At 46.5% G+C, this 18,065-nt stretch overlaps 2 protein-coding genes across 2 annotated transcripts; one reads left to right on the plus strand and one right to left on the minus strand.

Moving 5' to 3' along the window:
* Window positions 1–8,453: 8,453 nt before the first annotated feature.
* LOC119339027 (double-strand break repair protein MRE11-like) lies at window positions 8,454–14,796 on the minus strand. The gene is made up of 20 exons (XM_037611213.1): window positions 14,769–14,796; window positions 13,063–13,090; window positions 12,713–12,863; window positions 12,473–12,630; window positions 12,252–12,342; window positions 11,991–12,110; window positions 11,800–11,868; window positions 11,393–11,484; window positions 11,198–11,300; window positions 11,004–11,111; window positions 10,845–10,907; window positions 10,710–10,781; window positions 10,489–10,566; window positions 10,335–10,397; window positions 10,170–10,233; window positions 9,959–10,041; window positions 9,691–9,804; window positions 9,410–9,493; window positions 9,145–9,291; window positions 8,454–8,660 (listed from the first exon to the last, which is right to left on the minus strand). The coding sequence occupies exons 1-20, from the start codon at window positions 14,794–14,796 to the stop codon at window positions 8,622–8,624; spliced, it is 1,755 nt and encodes a 584-aa protein (XP_037467110.1). The 3' UTR covers window positions 8,454–8,621.
* Window positions 14,797–15,586: 790 nt separating this feature from the next.
* Window positions 15,587–17,717, plus strand: LOC119337252 (sm-like protein LSM7). Its single transcript, XM_037609369.1, has 5 exons — window positions 15,587–15,721; window positions 15,850–15,931; window positions 16,579–16,650; window positions 17,095–17,147; window positions 17,341–17,717. Exons 1-5 carry the CDS (start codon window positions 15,719–15,721, stop codon window positions 17,443–17,445), a joined length of 315 nt encoding a protein of 104 aa, XP_037465266.1. The 5' UTR covers window positions 15,587–15,718; the 3' UTR covers window positions 17,446–17,717.
* Window positions 17,718–18,065: the final 348 nt, after the last annotated feature.

Consider the following 18,065-nt stretch of genomic DNA (forward strand, 5'->3'; position numbering starts at 1 on the left):
CAGGTGAAGGTTTGGCAGCTGCGAGTGATTGCGCATTTCTTCGTTGCAGATAATCATATTGTTTTTGGTGGGCACATAACATGTTTTAAAAGGGAGAGAGGGATTTGGTGGAATTGTTGTTGTATTGTTTGAGCCTTGTGGGCATATATATAGGAGTACAATGATCAACTTGGAGTATAAGACAAGCCAGAACTAATCCTAGTCTATCTAGTTTTTCCTAATAATCAATATACTCAACTTCCCCCCGCAGTCACAATGGGAGCGACGCAGACAGTGAGACTGGAGAAGAATCTGAAGGCAAGCCGGCGGACATCCCCCCACAGTCGTAACGGTCGATGCATCGCGGAGTTGTGGCTGGAGTGAAAACCGACAAGGTTGCTCAAGCAGGCGGTAGCCCTTTGTGTCGTTTGTTGATGTAGCCAGAGTGTGGGTGGTGGAGCCGTGGTCGAGGTAGCCGTGTGAAGAATGCCGTGGTCGATGTCGAGTCGGGGTAGGCGGTGTCGAGGAAGTCGCCGTGGAGCCGCGGGCGCAAGAGGGCGCCGAGTTAGTCATGGGCGCAGTGGTGACGAGGTAGTGGTGCGCCGGAAGGATGATGGTGTTGACGACGCGTCGCGGCGGGTTTGCCAAACCCGGGGACACATCATGGACGAAGGCACGCACCGGTGTTGCCAGCACCGGGCATGCGTAGACGGACGAAGACGAAGTTGACGAAACGCCGACCAGGCTTGCCAGGCCCGGGGACACGTCGTGGATGAAGGCACGTATCGGTGTTGCCAGCACCGGGCATGAGTAGACGAGGGACCTGCATGATTTGTACACCATGTCGGAGAAATCGGAGGGGCCAGCAGAGAAGAACTCGACGACGATTGCGGCATCCATCGGCGCGGGGCCGATGTCACCAAGGGTGGTCGGAGTAGACGAAGTGGTTGGGGTAGATGACGGCGACGCTGGCGACGGGCTGGTGCTTGGACGAAGACCGAAGGGGATGGACGGGTGGCGCAGCGGCTATGAAGGTAGCGGCGGCGGCGGCCTGACGGCGGCGGCGACGGCTAGGTTAGGAGTGCGGCGGCGGTGCTCGAAGTAGGCGAAGAACCCTGACAGCGTGACGAAGACCGGCGCGGACGGTGGCGTTCCCGCATCAAGGGAGACGACGCAGCGCATACCACGGGAGGTCGACGCGCAGCGACGGCGGTGGACCGCGGGGCGCGGCGCTACGGCCCGAAGGGGCGATGCAGCGGCGGCAGGCGGGTCGGGGCAACGGCGGAAAGACCTCGGGCGGCGGCGGGGACCGCGAGCCGCGACGCAGCGGCCTGAAGGGGCGACGCAACGGCGTTCGCGAGTCAGTGCAACCGCGGGGACGGCCTCGGGTGGCGGCGGGGACCGCGTATCGCGACACTACGGCCCGAAGGGGCGACGCAGCGGCGACGCACGAGTCGACGCAGCCGTGAGGAGAACCACGGGGCGGTGGCGCTGCGGCCCTACGGGGCGATGCAGCGGCAGCCCGATGCTCGATCGGTGGAGAGGCGCGCTGAACTCAGGGACGATCTTCACGGGAACTGCGGAGACGTGCGTATCCGACGGGCCAGGTCGGTCGTGCGGCATAGATGAGGCGGATTGCGGTGGCGAGCGGGTGATCAAGCCGATCGCGCGCGAGGTCGGGGACGCTGCTCGGTGGAGACGGGGTGGTGGCGGAGTCCGAGATGAAGCCGGCGACGGCGGCGATAGGGCGGCTATGATTGGCCGCCGCATGGCGCGAGGCCGCCGGGTCGGGTGATGCAGGAGTCCCGGTCGGAGCAGGGCGGTGACGGCCGGCGCAGGGCGACGGGCGGACCGGCGCGCGGACGACGGCCTTGAGGGTTGCCTGTCACGCGAGGCCGCCGGGTCGGTGAAGTAGCCGGCCGGTCGCGCCGATGTCGGAGTAGAGGCGCGAGGTGTCGACGGCGGCGGCAGGCGACGCAAACCGATCTTAGATAGGAAAACTAAAAAGTAAACGCCGATCAAAACGACCGGCGAGAGAGCGAAAAAAACCCGGAGCAAGGGCTCGGGAAAAAGACTCTCTAGAGCAGCCGGCCAACACGGCCGGCGGACGAACCCTAGGTACGGGCGGCGCGGCCCCCGGCGGCGGTCATGGAGGCCGACCGCCCCAGAGACGGCGCGCAAGTGCGGAAGCGGCGGCGGCTTGGGTTTAGGATCGACTTGCGATAGAGACCATGTTAAAAGGGAGAGAGGGATTTGATGGAATTGTTGCTGTATTGTTTGAGCCTCGTGGACATATATATATAGAAGTACAATGATTAACTTGAAGTACAAGACAAGCCAGAACTAATCCTAATCTATCTAGTCTTTTCTAATAATCAATATCCTCAACAACATGTACATGATTGCTCAGATTTCTCCGGTTAGTCAAGGCTGGTGAGTGGTGACACCTTGGCCGTAAATGGTTGAGCCGACGACCCAGCGTCGCGACGAGTCTTGGGTCGTCTTGTGATCCAGGAAAAACTATATACGTGATAGCGTAGTGCTTCTCGCCTCGCGTTTCCACGCATGAGTAGCCGATTTATCACGCAGGTGTGATGGCATTGATCTCATTTTTTTTTTTTGAGTTTCACATTTGAATATATCATTTGAACAAATGTTCAATTTAGATTCCATTTGTATATTCATATTCCTTATGATGATGGGTTTGAAATAATACCACTTTTGAATACGTTTTTGAGAAGCTATATAAAATTCACCGCGAGGGACGAGGCGGAGAGGGAGTGGAGGATTTGGGACCGCGCATCTGTCCTCCACTGTCGCCACCTGTAGGGACGCATCGCTGGCTTTGGACGACCGCCGCTGAGGCCAACTTCTGAGGCATTGCCGCCCGGAAGCATGGCTAGCCTGGGATGACAGCTTTGCCACAATTTTTGTGGGGATCGAGGTCCGCATTGCTACATCCAACCTTGAACTAAACCCCACCCCCGACGGGTGTGGTCGTAACTAGCCCCTTGCCGACTAATCCAGTTGGTGTCGTCGCAACTATTAACAAATTAGTTCATAGTTTATCTTAGTATTATATGTACTGACAATGTAAGGCACACTGCGAAAAAATTCCGTCCAAATTATTAGGAATAAAGTAAAATTGAATCTAATGTGTTCTATGTTTTAGAGTTTTGGAAGAACCATTGTAATCCATGACAAGCGGGACTTCATGTAAGAAAACTAGATAACACCCCGTGCATTGATGCGGAACTATTGACAAATAATTTGATGACATGAGGAAGTTTATGAAACACATTATAAGTTGATGATAAAGAATTTTGTTCAGAGTAAGCATCTAAAACTTTTTAAATAAAAAGATGAAAATGAGTGATTTTTTTTGTTCTGTTAATTTATTGCATTGACAATATATCAGTGAAATGATATGGGACGAAAACAACGTTGAGTAGAGAAATTTCAACACCCAGCTAAAGCTATACGTCGGTAGTGGATCAGATGATGTCAAAACATATATAGATAGCAAAAAAACTAGTATGGTGTGGTGCATGAGAGTGATTGAAAAAATAGTTAATGGTTATTTGTCACAGATTGCAGGCGCATGAAGAGTTAGTGGAAGAGCATTTTTACATGATGAACCTACATGATGATGTGGACAGGCTGCATGTTAAGATAAATAATAGAGTGGAGATGAATCTCTTAGGTATAGGATATATGGAGGTTGCATTTGGTGAATCTGTGTTTACGATTTGATTCCTTGGCCAAAGAAAGCATGTAAAAACCACAAGTATTTTGATGTCATTGCTTCAAGTATAATGGTGACCTCTTTGATGTGATCAATGTATTGACCTAGCAAACCTATTGGGTAGTTCTTTCATCGCCAATGTGTGCAATCGTTGAACCGAGCTTACCAAGAAAGCCTCTTGATGCTCTCATTACAAAAAGCTTTTTTATGTCCTCGATATTTTGTTCACTCAAGTACTCATTGCCAAACCGCTTCACCATGACACATGCAAATCTCATTGCGTCAATGCATGTGCTCTTTCCCATTCAGACCATCTCATCAATGTCATCTCCAACTATACCCACATGCAAGTAGCCCCATAGCAGTAGTATATTTCTAGAGAGGAGAAAGCAAGAGTGCTAGAATGTAATCCTTCCTCGGCGTGAAGTAAGGATCATATTCAGTTACACCAACCATTGTGCACAAGAACAAATGTCTGCTCATCAGGAAGCTACCCCGAAAAATCCCTCATGATATGCCGGTTTGGCTTTGAAATAGTCGGCGTAGAGATCCCTATGGCCCTTTATCCTATCCTGTCTAACAAGTTTCCTGACCAACATCAAATCCCTAAAGTTAAGAACATGCTCTACTTCGTTCTCCATTTTCCTGAGGATGCTCATCATCATCAAATTCTCATCGCCATCGTCATCGGCGTCCGATTGTGACAATCACTATACCCGTTGTAAACAAACTCATCAACCTACGGGTAAATAAACCCATAGTGTCTCTACAAGTCTGTAAAATAGGCTAACAGAATAGCTCAGACATTCTATCAAACACATGTTAGGCAAGGTGTATGGTGGGTGGAGTTGGACGTACTGAGGAGGCGTCCGGGGTGACGACTGTGTACTAGGAGGTAACGACATCCTGAGGTGGACATGGGGCGACGACGTAGCTCTGGGTTGGGCCATATGGGGGAAAGTGACATAGCTAGGGTAGGGACAAGACGGGATGGGAGTGATGTGAATGAGGACATAACAAAGAGGAAGACCAAGTGAAGTTCCCCGCTGCCAGCTTTCCCAGATCCAAAAGCTCCTCTCGTGGCGGCGAGATGAGAGAGAGGGCGAGAGAGCAAGCATGGTTGGGGTACACTCCCAAGCCACCTCCTGGAGATGAAGCGGATCCAATCCCTTTGTTTGTGCACTTCACTCAGAGGCATTTTGTGCCTCGTGTCCTTAGCTGACAGGAGGATAGGGGAAACCAAGTAGTGGTGCTCTTCTCTCCTTACTAGAGCTCACCTTCTCGTCACTTTCTCTTAGAGCATCTCTAACTGATCCCCTATGAAGCTTTAGAGGGGTAAAAAAAATAATTTCCTCCTCTAAACTTCACCTGGCCGGTATATTGTAATGGTTAGGGGAGTAAAAAGTTTACTCCACGGCCACCCCAACTCTTAAATATACTCGGCCGCCCAGCCGCGTACTAAAAACATTTCCCCTCCCACTCAGCCGTATCCACTCCAGCACCTCCCTACATGCCTCTGTCGGCCACCATGCGCCACCGCTGCCCTCGTAGCACCCGCCATTATCCTCCCCCACCTCGATTTGGAAGCTTCTCGTCGTCGGCATCAAAATCAACGGATCTATGCCCGTCGCCACCGCCATTGGATTTGACGCATCCGGTCCATGATGCCAACATGTTTGGAGGGATTCGAACGGGACCGAACTGCGCAGATACCTCAAGCTCTCCGTGTCCCCTCTCGGTATGTCCTTCTCCCCTTGGCGCTCGCATCTCACCCATCAACCAGCCGATGGCACAACCACGTCCGCCCGTCGGCCGGGTTCAGCCCTCGCCCAGCAACACGTCAACGAGCCTCTACTGGTCAGCAAGTGTGATTACTGATGGCAGCTGGTGTTGTGCCTCGTCTCGAGCATGCCGAAACATCCCGTATGAGTTTTCTACAAGTGCAAAAGGGACGAAGTGAGTGCCATTTTGTACGGTTGTTCTAGCTGACTGTTTTACTAAAATTGTATGCTGGAAGAATGCAAGTTTAAATATTAGGAAGAAGAGTACATTGATCTAACGGTAGCAAGAAATAAATCTGCTAGATGTTGGTGCACTAGTTGCTAGAGATGAGACTAGAGAAGATGCAATGTCCAAGTTTAAGGAGGCAGAGAAGAAACGTGTACAAGCTCAACAAGCCAATGGACAAAAACAACAATGAAGGCAGTGAAGAGATGAGTAAAGCATTAATCGGACTAGTAAGAGTAGTTAAGAAAGTGATGTTTCTATTGAAGTCTGTATTTTTTTTGTAGTTTTCTTTGGATCGTTTCTCTTAGCGAAAAAATGGTAAAGTATAAAAAGATGTCATTTAATAAAATAAGTCAGTAGTGAAGTTCAACTGAATAACCAAAAATAAATGAATTTGTGTTAAAAAAAATTAGGGTGCATTTTTTAGAGGAGCAAATATACTCATCTAAAGGATAATCGACCATTTGCTCCTCTAAATTATGGGCAGTACTCTGCGCCGGCGCGCTGGCCCAAATTTGGGTCGGTCACGTGCGAGCCGTCAGTTCCCTGCGCCCCTGGCCGTCAGATGCGTTCCCCATCATCTCTTTCACACACCACCCCCCGGTCGCATCTCAAAAACACAAAGCATGGAAACATGGCAGCCACCCTCCTTTCCTCACGCAGTGCCTGTTCCTCGACATCATGCTAGGTGGCCGTACCGGCAGCCATCACCGCCCTCGCCCTAGTCATTTGTCGTCGACGCTCGTCATCATGAAGTTGGAAAAATACAAAGGGTTGTAGATCCGTTGCAACTTTTTTCTCGCCTTCCTGGTTGTTTGGATAGCTAGATTATAGAGAACTAGTTTCCCTTAAACCTGATTTCTGGTGTAACTACCTAAAACATTGTTTGGATTATCTAACAAACTCGCGGATATACTAAACTGAGTTTTCCAAAAGCCTAAAAAACGAGTTTATATAAAAACGTCTAATAGACGTTTTTATATAAACGTGTTTTCTATATGCACTAGGAGTTCAACGAAGTCCCACGTGCAGATCATGGTAAACTCCACTGGCTGTGACCGCAGCTCGCCGATCTCGGCCAGGTACCCGGGAGCAGGTTGCGATGCTCCACCGCCTCGATGGCAGTAGACTTCGGCCGCGGCTGCCGCCTTCATGGTGGAGGTGGACTTCACAACCACGCCGTCCATATGCAGATATGCTCCAGCTTGTAGGTCATATGTGAGCTGCATGTACGTGGATCTTCATGGCGGAAAGAATTTGTCACCGGAGGGACGTTCGATGGGACCTGGACCAACATGCATGACACCGGTGAAGGAAGCAGAGCATAATCAGGCGATAAGCGCGACCACCCTGGCGGCCACGCTGACAACCGCGCACCTCCGCCGAGAGCTGTTTACAGTGTGGTCGTCCACCACTGTGCGTGTAGGTGCCAAGAGCGAAGAAGCACTGCACCTCCATGAATTTTTCTCTCCCCAAAACGAAGAACTCAAAATCATGCTTTTCTGTTTCCTCATCCAAACAAGATATTGTATGTACTTATCTTAACAGAATAACTAATAAAAACTGGTTTTCCTAAAAATCCTCCAAAAACTCGTTTTCTAAAATCTCACATCTAATTCCCCATATCCAAACAACCACTTCATGTTGCAAATATGGTGGCTCCTCAGCGCCGACCACGATGTCATTCCTCCCCACAGCCGCCCCACCCCAGGTTGCAACATCAATGGCGATGGTGGCATCGATAGTGTTGCTGGCAGCCGAAAAAGCCGGGGTAGAGAAACAAAAATGCTGGTTCCAGCAAAAGTAGAAGACTGTGGTAGCAAAAAAAAACTGGTTCCAGCAAAAATCAAATAGGGTGGTAGCAAAATTCTGGCTAGTTCCAGCAAAATCAAAAGAAGGTAGGAGCAAGGATCGGGGCTGGTTCCAGCAAAAAACAAATATGGTGGTAGCAAAATTCTGGCTGGTTCTAGCAAAATCAAAAAAAGATAGTAGCAAAAATTAGGGCTAGTTCTAGCAAAAAAACAAACACGGTAGTAGCAAAGTAGTCCATACTTTCCAGCAAAAACAAACTATGGTAACGAAAAAATGGTTGGTTCCAACATCTTGGCGTGTGATCACCAAAACGATCTTGCCTGTGGGCAGCAAAAATTATTGTCGGTCCCAGCAAAACAGTTCTCGGCGGCGTCTGGTTGCAACATTGGTCAAAGCTCCCCGTTGCAACACCGTGCTCCTTCCCGGCAGTGGACGTGCCCGGTCGCTGCACTGCGTGTCGCCGGTGGCAGCTGTGCGCGCTCCTGCTCGCAGCTCTAACACCACGACCATCACTGGGGAGAGAAGGTGAAGGTGGGTGTGCGGCCATGCAAAGAGCGCCCCTTGGCTTCGCACCTTGCAGCATCAGTGGCCGCACCCCCTGCAGCACGCGGCGGTCTGATGGTTGCGGTGATGTGTGCGGGGCTGTGTGGAGATTTTCGATTTGAGGCAGAGCGAAGAAGACATGTGGTCCCCTCAAAAAAAAAAGAAGAAGACATGTGGTCTGGCTCTGTGCAGATGAAGGGATATGGATAAGAATGAGTTGCAAGCGGGTGAGTGGCTAACTCGTGACGTTTCGTGAACGCACGTTTTCCCTGAATTATAGGGAATCGGACACCCCACACACACCAAAATCTACAACCATATGTAACACTCACTGGTTTTCTTTATCACGAAAAGAAGTTGATCGGCATCAAACTGGAATGGTTTTCAGACAAGAGCAGCACGAGGCACGCACATCATGCACGCATAGTTCATCGATCTAGGAAGGATCTAACCAAACATTTGAATTTCTGAAGCGAAATGCAGACTCGAGTGAGGTGGATTCATATCCCCTCGGGGCCACCCGTTGATCTCATTCTCAACGGTTCCTCCTTACCGCGCCATACCTCCCAGCAACCTGAAATGCATGACGACAGGAAATTAATTGACCGCCAAGCTAGTTAACGCTGAAAGAAAACCAGAGCAGTCACACAAAGAAAAAAGAAAAAGAAAAAAAACTAGCCCGCACACAGAGGGCGTAGAGGAAGGGCGTGGTAGTATGGTACACGATCACACGCACATGAGGGGAAGGTCGTCCTTTCTTGGTCCCGCGGTCGTCCAACTCTTCCTTCACCGCAGGCGCGCGGAACGAAGCCAGGTCCGTCTTCCTCCCCCGGGCCGAGGAAGAAGGTGAAGACGCAGAACCCCCAGCCGTGGCAGGAAAAGGGGCCGGCCGCTTCCCCGGCCTTGCCATCTTCTCATGATGGCACTCTCCATCCTTGCGCACCAAAGCACAAAAGCAGTTCATCAGCTGAATTTAACATGCCATTTTGGCGGGAGCAGCGGAACTCTATCTATTGCTTGGCCGCTATCGATGGAGTGGAAGAAGAAAGGGGACACACCGATGTTTCAATGAGCTCATCCGAATCGTCGCGGATATCTTGGTCCGGATCCGGGGAGCATTTCAGCTCCTCAAATGCGCTGAGCGCCGTGCTGGTTGGGAGGCTCTGGGCGCCCGTGGCCGTTTGGGTTCTTCCCTTCTCTCGTGCCTGTACATTAAGAGGACAAGAATGACACTGAAAAATGCTCCACAATGGCACAACCATTTTGATCATTTTCTTGTGAGATCAAACCGTATCAAGTATTAAGTGACAATGGGAACCACACCTGCATGAACTGATCCAAATCATGTACTACCATTGCATCTCCATCTTCGATGTCAGTATCTACCTTGCTGGCAGTCAACATGTTCTGCGAATTTCAAGCAGAGAAATTTCTTCTCTGTTATTATTTAGTATCTTAAATATTATGAAACAACCACGTGCTCAAAGTTACTAAATTCTACCTGCACACACACAGATACACACACACACACACACACACACACACACAGAGAGAGAGAGAGAGATTCTATTGGTAAAGTCGAATATATTGGTAGTTTCGCTTACTATTGCCTCTTCGGTGTTCTTCTGCAAGCAAGAGTGAAATGCCATATTGTCATCCTTGTTGACGAAAACATGCAGGGCAGTGTCCAGGTCATCTAGCCGAAGAACCTGCATATTCTGTAAGAAAATACTAATGTGGCCGATGAACCGTATATACATTTATTGTTGTAGATTTTGTTATATTTTTCCACAGACTTGATCAAGTATAGAAAAAATTGACTTGGAGCAACGGTAGAACTTCAGTTCAACTAATTTGTAATGGAGGAAGTACCAAGTTAATTTCTGCAACCAAAGCTTCGACCGTGTGTTGATTAAGCTCATTTGGGTAGAGTTCTCTGGAACCGCCAGCGGTATCTGCAAGATTGCAAGATGCATTTCTCAGATAAAGTCCCAGCTTTGCTTTTGTACCTCATTGAACTTTATTCTAAATATGTCACTTTTCCTTATCATTACAAATTGATTGAAGTTCTAGTGTTGCCGACCTTGCGTGTTTTGGCGCCTTTTTGCTGACCTTGAGAAAACAATAATGTCTTGTGGGTTGGCAACCTACAGCGAAAAGTTTGTAAACAAATAAACTATACAGGTAGTACTACTACTAACAAAAAAGGGGATCATATCATGAAGTTCCCTCATAGTCCTTGAGATACCTTCCCAACATACTTCTGACCGAACCGTTGTGGGTGTATTGTTAAGAACCCAGTGTAGTCCACCTGCAGGATAAGATGAAGTCTTTCATTTGAGAATCCTGGAGAGATAACTGGACATAACTATCAGAATTCTGAAGTGACCTGATTTCCTTACCTTTATCCTAACAAGTGGAAGTTTGGGCTCTGATCCACTGCCTGCTGTTGTGTCATTCTTCTCAATAAGATTGGCCACCTAAAGCAGCTCAGTCAGTAGCCGGTATGAGTAATTAGAGAGTAAAGTTATGAACAATCAGCTCAGTCGACCAATGTTTGGCCATGTTTCTGACAAAGAAATGGACAAAGTTTGTAGGACAGCTTATGGAGTTGAAGACCTACTACTTTATCCAAATGTGCGTCCACAGATGCTTCATCATTGGCGTCGATGTCAGCTTGGTCTTCTAACACAACCTGAATTGCATTCTCATGATGAGATTGTCACCGAACTAAACATGAAAGCATGGATTGGCTTACCTCGGCATATTCAAAAGGTCTAACAGTCTTCAGAGGTATATTAGTTGGCCTGTATTTCATTCCCTATGGAATCGAACATAGGAAATGGTGATGGTTAAATAAGCAGGTTGCAGAAGGTTTTACTTTTATTAAATCCGTGATTTTTGGAAACATATTTACGTTTATTTCCAACAAAAGAACATGCTTTTGTTTTGCTTCAGCACTGGTCATCGATGTGGCAATTGAAGATCCTGGCTGCGTGATGTGGAAACCCATTCCAGGAACCTCCTATAAGTAGTTTATCAGAAGTAGTTAAATGAAGAACGATAGACAGAAGCCGTAAAAAAAACGATTGACAGAATGAAGAACATTACCTTGGGATCAACAAGGCATTCATGCTCATGGCCCCATATTACTAAATCCAGAAAGTTTGGTAATAGACGTTCATTGATGCCGTTGTCTGGACTTCCATTTATCCTGACAGTAGTACATTAGCAAGAGTTCAAAACCCGGTTTAATAAACAACTGTCGTCGGAGATCGACCGATCAGTTCAATCACTTTCTCGTACCTGTTCTGATGAAGAACCAGAATGTTGAACCAGTCAGACAGTGACATATCCTCTGTACTCTCATGTTTCATCCAACCTATTGCACCTGGTGTCTGAATAAGAGCATAAGATGCAATATATCAGCCCGGGTGTTTCGCCACAAGAGTGTGCCACCGCCAATTCTTCTCCAAAATATATTGCTTGACAGCTTGAGGCCAACCTATGGGTTATGGCGGGTGCTAAGAAACTAGGGCGTATTGTTGTACGAGAGTAATTTTCATGCCGTTTCTGTAGGGTCACTGTAAACTGTCAAACTCTATCCTCTTATTTAATGGATGAGGCAAATCTTTTGCCTCCGTTTTGAAAAAAAAAACAAGTTAACCAACCACCCCGGCTGCGACAATTGACCATTTTACACTGAAATATACCTGAAACATTCTGCTTAATCTTGCATCCCTAACGTTCCCCAAGCCATATAATGCGACAGAAGTTGCACCCTGAAGTAGCACAAAGTGCCGGAGCCAGTTAGCAACATGTACTTGGCATTGTACAGACTACATAATGCATAGTTGGTTATAATAACATCTTATATTATGGGACTGGGGAGTAGCAAATTGACCTTTTTGATAAGTATAGGATGAATTGACATGTGACCGACGCCAGAACCGCCAAGATCCATCTTTCCAAAGTAATTCACTAAACCGGTCGCGGCAAGGACATCGATGGCGGACATATTATCCTGTGGTAGGCACGTGATGGAGAAAAAAAAACGTGATGGAGAAAAAAGTGAAAGGTTGAATAAAATGAATTTATAAATTTAACCAATACCTATCCTGTGCAGATAAAAATCCCATATATAACTCTCGATATGAAAACATACCACTCCTGTAGGATCATCATGGTCGCCATGGATGGTGAACACAGGCAAGCCAACGTTGATGTTTTGGTCCTCAAAATTCGGTCGACCAAACCTGAAGCATGCATGCATGCAAACTTGGAATCAATGAGAGAAAGAATATACACTGTCCAGAGTTCAGCCGTCGATTAGCTACGTGACTGGGTAGCTGCTGCTAGCTGATTGGTGCAAGTAAGTACACGTACAAGTTCTGCAGGCTGGCTGCATGATCACTGACCACCTGGAACTGGACCGGCCGGTCGTGGAGGCAGCGCCGCCTCAGGATCTCGATCGTCTTCACCAGCGTCGAGCGTGACGGCTTGTTCTCGTGGAACAGATTGCCACCGAGAAGCAGGAAATCCACCTGCGAATTAATCATCGTCGTCAACAAGCTTATGTATGTAGACATGCAAGGACAAGAAGATCAATGAGTAGTAGTAGTTGACATTGTGTTTCTCTGCCAGTGAGAAGATCTCCTCGAAGGTGTCGAATGAGTCGGATCGGCGTAGCTCGTCCTTCTCTAGGTAGCCGAGGTGGCAATCGGTCGCCACCAATATCCGCAGCGTGCTGCTTCCTCCAGCTTCTCCGGCTGCCTTCCTGAAGAACACCCACGCATGCACCAGCTAACATCGTATTAGTACAAGTAGGTTGCAGGTTGGAATATTTGCGGAAATATACAGCAGATGTACAGCTGCCAACGCATATGCATTTAGGGTCTATTTGGGAAGAAACTGATGTTTCCTAGTCAAAATAGTTTTCTCTTTTGTCAAATTTAACTTTATAAATTTTGACCAACCTTATAGAAACATTTATATTGTCAACATCTATAATATCAAATCAATATTAGTAGATTCAGCCTGAAATATACTTTCATATGATATAGTATATCCAGTGTGTTGTAAATGTTCATAATGTTTCAATAAACTTGGTCAAAATTTACAAGGTTATTTTCCGTCATATATATTTGGTATTAGCATTGTACATGTTCTTTTTTTTTCTATAAGCTTGGTCAAACATTAAAAAGTTTGACTTATGACAAATCTAATATTCCTATAGTTCAAACATGCCCTTAAAATGAATACTAGCATCTTTATATTTGGGGAGAAAAAGATGGGACAACAAAGGAAACTCCTTTTAGCTACTGGTTGCCTCGCAAAGTTTTGTGAAATGGAAGTGTGTCTAGGATTTCTGCCTTAGAAAAAATAAATAATGATTTTAGACCCATGTAGAAACAATCCACGAACACGGGGCTTATCTGATGTCAAATTAAGCTTTATCAATTGAGTCCGAAGAAAGTCCCAATGACTGATATTCGCAATCCAAAGAAAAACAATCATATAAACCAACAAGCATATAAAAAATTAAATCAAGATAAATGACGGGCAACAAATTTTAAATGATAAATTGTTCCTACCACAGGCACAGAACAACGATCTCACTATATCAAAAGAAGTGTTTAAAACAAAAAGGATGTACAATGATTCATCAACTCATGTTGAGACGATCTCACTATATCGAGATAAGAGGTGCTTGCACGACGGTTGAAGAAACAAAAACCTAATCCGGCCTCTAGCTAAATCGGACTGTACACAATAATAATACTCTATCATCCTCTCCCACCGACACCATTGAAACGGAGAAAATGGCATAGTACCACCAGGTGACACCGGTGAAAACTGATAAAATGCGAATCGAAGCTAGCCAAAGGATGATAAGGGTGTGTGATATGTTCCTTCCCACAAGAGTTTGAGAATCCACGCACGGTGTCATTTCTTTATCATTTGGAATTTATTTTTATTATAGGGATAATTAAATTTTATCAATGATATAATTGTAGCTTATAATTTAGGACAGTAAATTGAGCAACTTCCCATCCCTCTTACGTCTTGATCCCCCCGGGCCGTCCAATTTCATGATTCGGTCGTTCTTGGCCGTTGGATCGCCTCTGAATGATGTCGTAAGTGCAGCTATTCTAGTAGAAAAATCGCATGCTGCTCGTTGATTCAAGTTACGGGTCCACAAAGATTCAATAGACTACAATTGGTACCCATCCACCTTGCGACAATTCGCTCGTCAATACACCCCCACCCCACCCCCTATTAATCTCCAAGAAATGTTTTGAAAGGCACATAAGGTTGTGGTATGGATCAGTTGTTGGTAGGTGGAGGAATCACTGTGATTCTATTAACAAAGCGGCTCTCACTTGTAGTGGTAAAGGAATTCTAGAACCCTAGGAAGAGAAAAATCAACTAATATGGTTACTTGTGTGATGAAAGGAATGAGAAGTCGGCTTTATTATTTAGGCATGAAACATACATAAATTGTTTCAAAATCGTATCAGGAGAAACCCTCACTTGAACACTACGAAACATTGTTGGTTTTAGCCAAATGTTGGTTTTAGCCAAATGTTGGTTTTAGCCAAATGTTGGTTTGCTCACACTTGTTGGTTTTTGCCAAATGTTATAAGTATGAGAAATCACAGCAATTCAGCAGTACGTGTACCTCCAAGGCTCCACCCTATATTTCCCATCGTTTGTGTATGCAGATATGAGATATTGTACATCCGGCCAGTTGTTTAGACTTTATAATTAGATGCAATGTGTTCTAGACGGATCACATTTTTCTTCCGATAAATCAATATGCTTGTTGGTGAATGGTACTTCCTCTGATCTATAATAAGTGTTGCAGTTTTGAACTAAGGTTCAAAACTGCTACATAATGGATCGAAGGGAACTAAATTTGTTTTGAACAGGGAGGGGAATATACTAAACTAAATACATGCATAAATAATAATATACAGAACTACGTACGGACTGATGAGAAAAATGAACCCGAAAATCATACTGAAAACCCCGTAAAATCACGCCGAAGCATTGTGGATCTTATCTACCCATACACGGCGCTTCAACCTTGGGAGCAGCCGGCATGAAAACAGTCACAGCCATAGCAAAACTCCAAAGAGACCACGGAGGGGGAGGCAAAAAGAATGGACTCGATCTGCTATACGTAGTGGCTACGAACTACTCACATCGCTTGCTTCCAGCTGATGGCCGCTATCGATCGCGGATACCGCCCACCTTCCCGATCTGGAGGTGTGCCAAGTGAGATGGGAAGAGGAGCAGTAGCGAGTGAGCGAAAGTGACAGTTCGTGTGCGTCTGGCTTCCGTTGGAAGGAGGAAGAGAAGAGTAGAAGGGAAGGAAGGGCGCACGGAAACGGGCCGCGCTCAAGGCCCTCGGCCGGTGAAACAGGCCCAGCGCATAACCGTCAGAAAATAAACGAATTAAGATTGTCTCAAAACAAAACGAACTAAGAGGAGAGAAAAAAAAACTCTAAAAAGGAGAAAAAGTAGTAGTAGGAGAGAGGAGGACAGCACAGCAGCAGAGCAGAGCACCCCTCATCAGCGGCCGCCTCCATCCCTGCTCCGGCGCGCCATCGCCGTCACCGATCGATCATGGTGAGTAAGCTCGGATCGATCGGTCGATCAATCCCACTTCTCGCCCGTCCCCAGTCCCGCGCCTGGTGGGAGATTGGAATTTCGATCCCATCTGATTGGAGTGGGTTCTTTTTGCCTTGGTTGTGCAGTCCGGGCGCAAGGAGACGGTGCTGGACCTGGCCAAGTTCGTCGACAAGGGCGTCCAGGTCAAGCTCACCGGCGGCAGGCAAGGTCCGTCCGTCCGTACACCCCCCCGCCAGATTCCCCCCCAACCCCAATTGTTTCAATCAATGCCCTCGTCTGCTAGTTTATATACCATTTTCCCCCAACCCCAATTGTTTCAATCAATGCCCTCGTCTGCTAGTTTATATACCATTTTGCCTACAGGACTGACTGCTCGATTTGGTTTAGATTGTTTAGAACTCTAGATAGATGTTCATACGCTGGTTCACATGACTGGTTAAACTGTAGTAGGGGCGATGAATGTGAAAATGATTGTGATGGCAGTGGGATAGGTGGGTGTTCGGCATTCAGCGTGACTTGGTTTTAGTTTCATTTGTTCTCATGTCGCGGGATTTGGCACTAGGGCTATGTATACCTTGTCAAGCGAGGATTAGTTTCTGATATGTGTGTGCCAGAAGGCAGAAAAAACTAGTCTTGTTATCCAGCAGTAAGTCGCAACACAACAAAGGCTGTGAACTTTGGCATTTGTATACATTGCGGCAGAAACTATTGTTGTTATTGCCTTGCAGTTTATCGCAACGTGACACGTGCTGACTTTGGCATTTTTATACCTTGCGGCAGAAACTATTGTTGTTGTTGCCTTGCAGTTTATCCCAATGCGACACGTGCTGACTTTGGCATCTGTACACCTGCAGTTACAGGAACTTTGAAGGGCTATGACCAGCTTCTGAACTTGGTGCTTGATGAAGCGATTGAGTTTGAAAGAGGTACAACTCGACATAGGTTAATTTGATCTCGTCTTGTGCCCTTAAAAAGATGCAAAGTTATGCATTTTATTTGGAGCTTGGTCTCGGAAAAAAATACCATAGTTCGTGCATCGCCTTAGTTACCACGACGCTAGCATACTGGTTGACCATACAGAGGACTTGCTGCTATCGCTGCTTGAACAAATGAGGTGGCCAAAATTCCATAACTGGTGTCTGCATTTATCAACCAGTAAATACCTAATTGTTGTCTTTTTGTTTTCATTGCGCCAAGATGCTTTTTGTGTTTTTTGCTCGATGTTCCGTTATCGACTCATAGTGGAACCCGATCCGTTTTGGATCGAATGGAAAAAAGAAATAGTGAAATACCTAATTGTAGTGCACTTGTAAAGACATGGACAATGTGTAATGACTATCACACTTAACACATGTCATCTTATTTTGCAGAGCAAGACGATCCACTGAAACTGTCAACAAAAACCAGACAGCTTGGTCTCATTGTAAGTTTCTTTACAGTATCGACCTAAGTGCTATCGCTTCTCTATTGGTTTTGCTGATTGTGATTTCAAGAGTAGTGGATTTCGCCCTCCATGGTTCTTTTTCCCATGGCCGTTTTTCCTTGAAATCTTTTTTGTCAACCATATTCGTAATTAAACAGCAATCAAAACATCCTCTAACGACTACTAACTGCAGGTCTGCAGGGGCACAGCGGTGATGCTCGTATCACCAACCGAGGGAACAGAGGAGATCAAAAACCCCTTCCAAGAGGCTGATGGAGAACAAACCGCTCACTCCTAGGAATGACCTGAGAAGATGGTTGGTTACCCCGTGGAGGGACTTACATTAACTTATAGTAAGAGTTATGGCACTCTATGTTGGAGCACTGGTCGTCTGAGGTTCATATTTGTGCCAAGATGATTATGAGTCGCACTGGACTGCCCTGTGTATATGTTACGGGCCCACCTTTTTGCCCTTCGTACACAACACGGCTGTATTTACCCTATGTATTCGCCTATTCTGCTCTCTGACAAACATTTATGCATATCCCCGCAAAAAAACACATTTATGCATATATCCCCATAACACCGCAGGAGATCTTTTCGTCTTTTAGTTAAAAACCCCTCTCTTTCTTTTCACGTGAATTTAAAACATTTGCGGAAAAGACAGCAAGTTAGCAAGACAACTTTTTCTTGAATTATCCAACGTTTTCTACCCCTGTAAATCTCATTTCCTCTCCCCCCTTGTGCATCGCAACCACAAAGAGAGATTATTGATCACCTCACTTGAATTTTCGTGTACTAAAGAGATATACAATGCTTAATTTGTAGGCAGACATGGGCGTGCAACCTTTATGCGTGGAGTACAATGGCGTGAGGAGAGCTGTGTAGAACTAGACTGAGTCTGATAGGTAGCAAGAT

The sequence above is a fragment of the Triticum dicoccoides genome, chromosome 7B, assembly GCF_002162155.2.
Source record: "Triticum dicoccoides isolate Atlit2015 ecotype Zavitan chromosome 7B, WEW_v2.0, whole genome shotgun sequence".
NCBI classification, from domain to species: Eukaryota; Viridiplantae; Streptophyta; class Magnoliopsida; order Poales; family Poaceae; genus Triticum; species Triticum dicoccoides.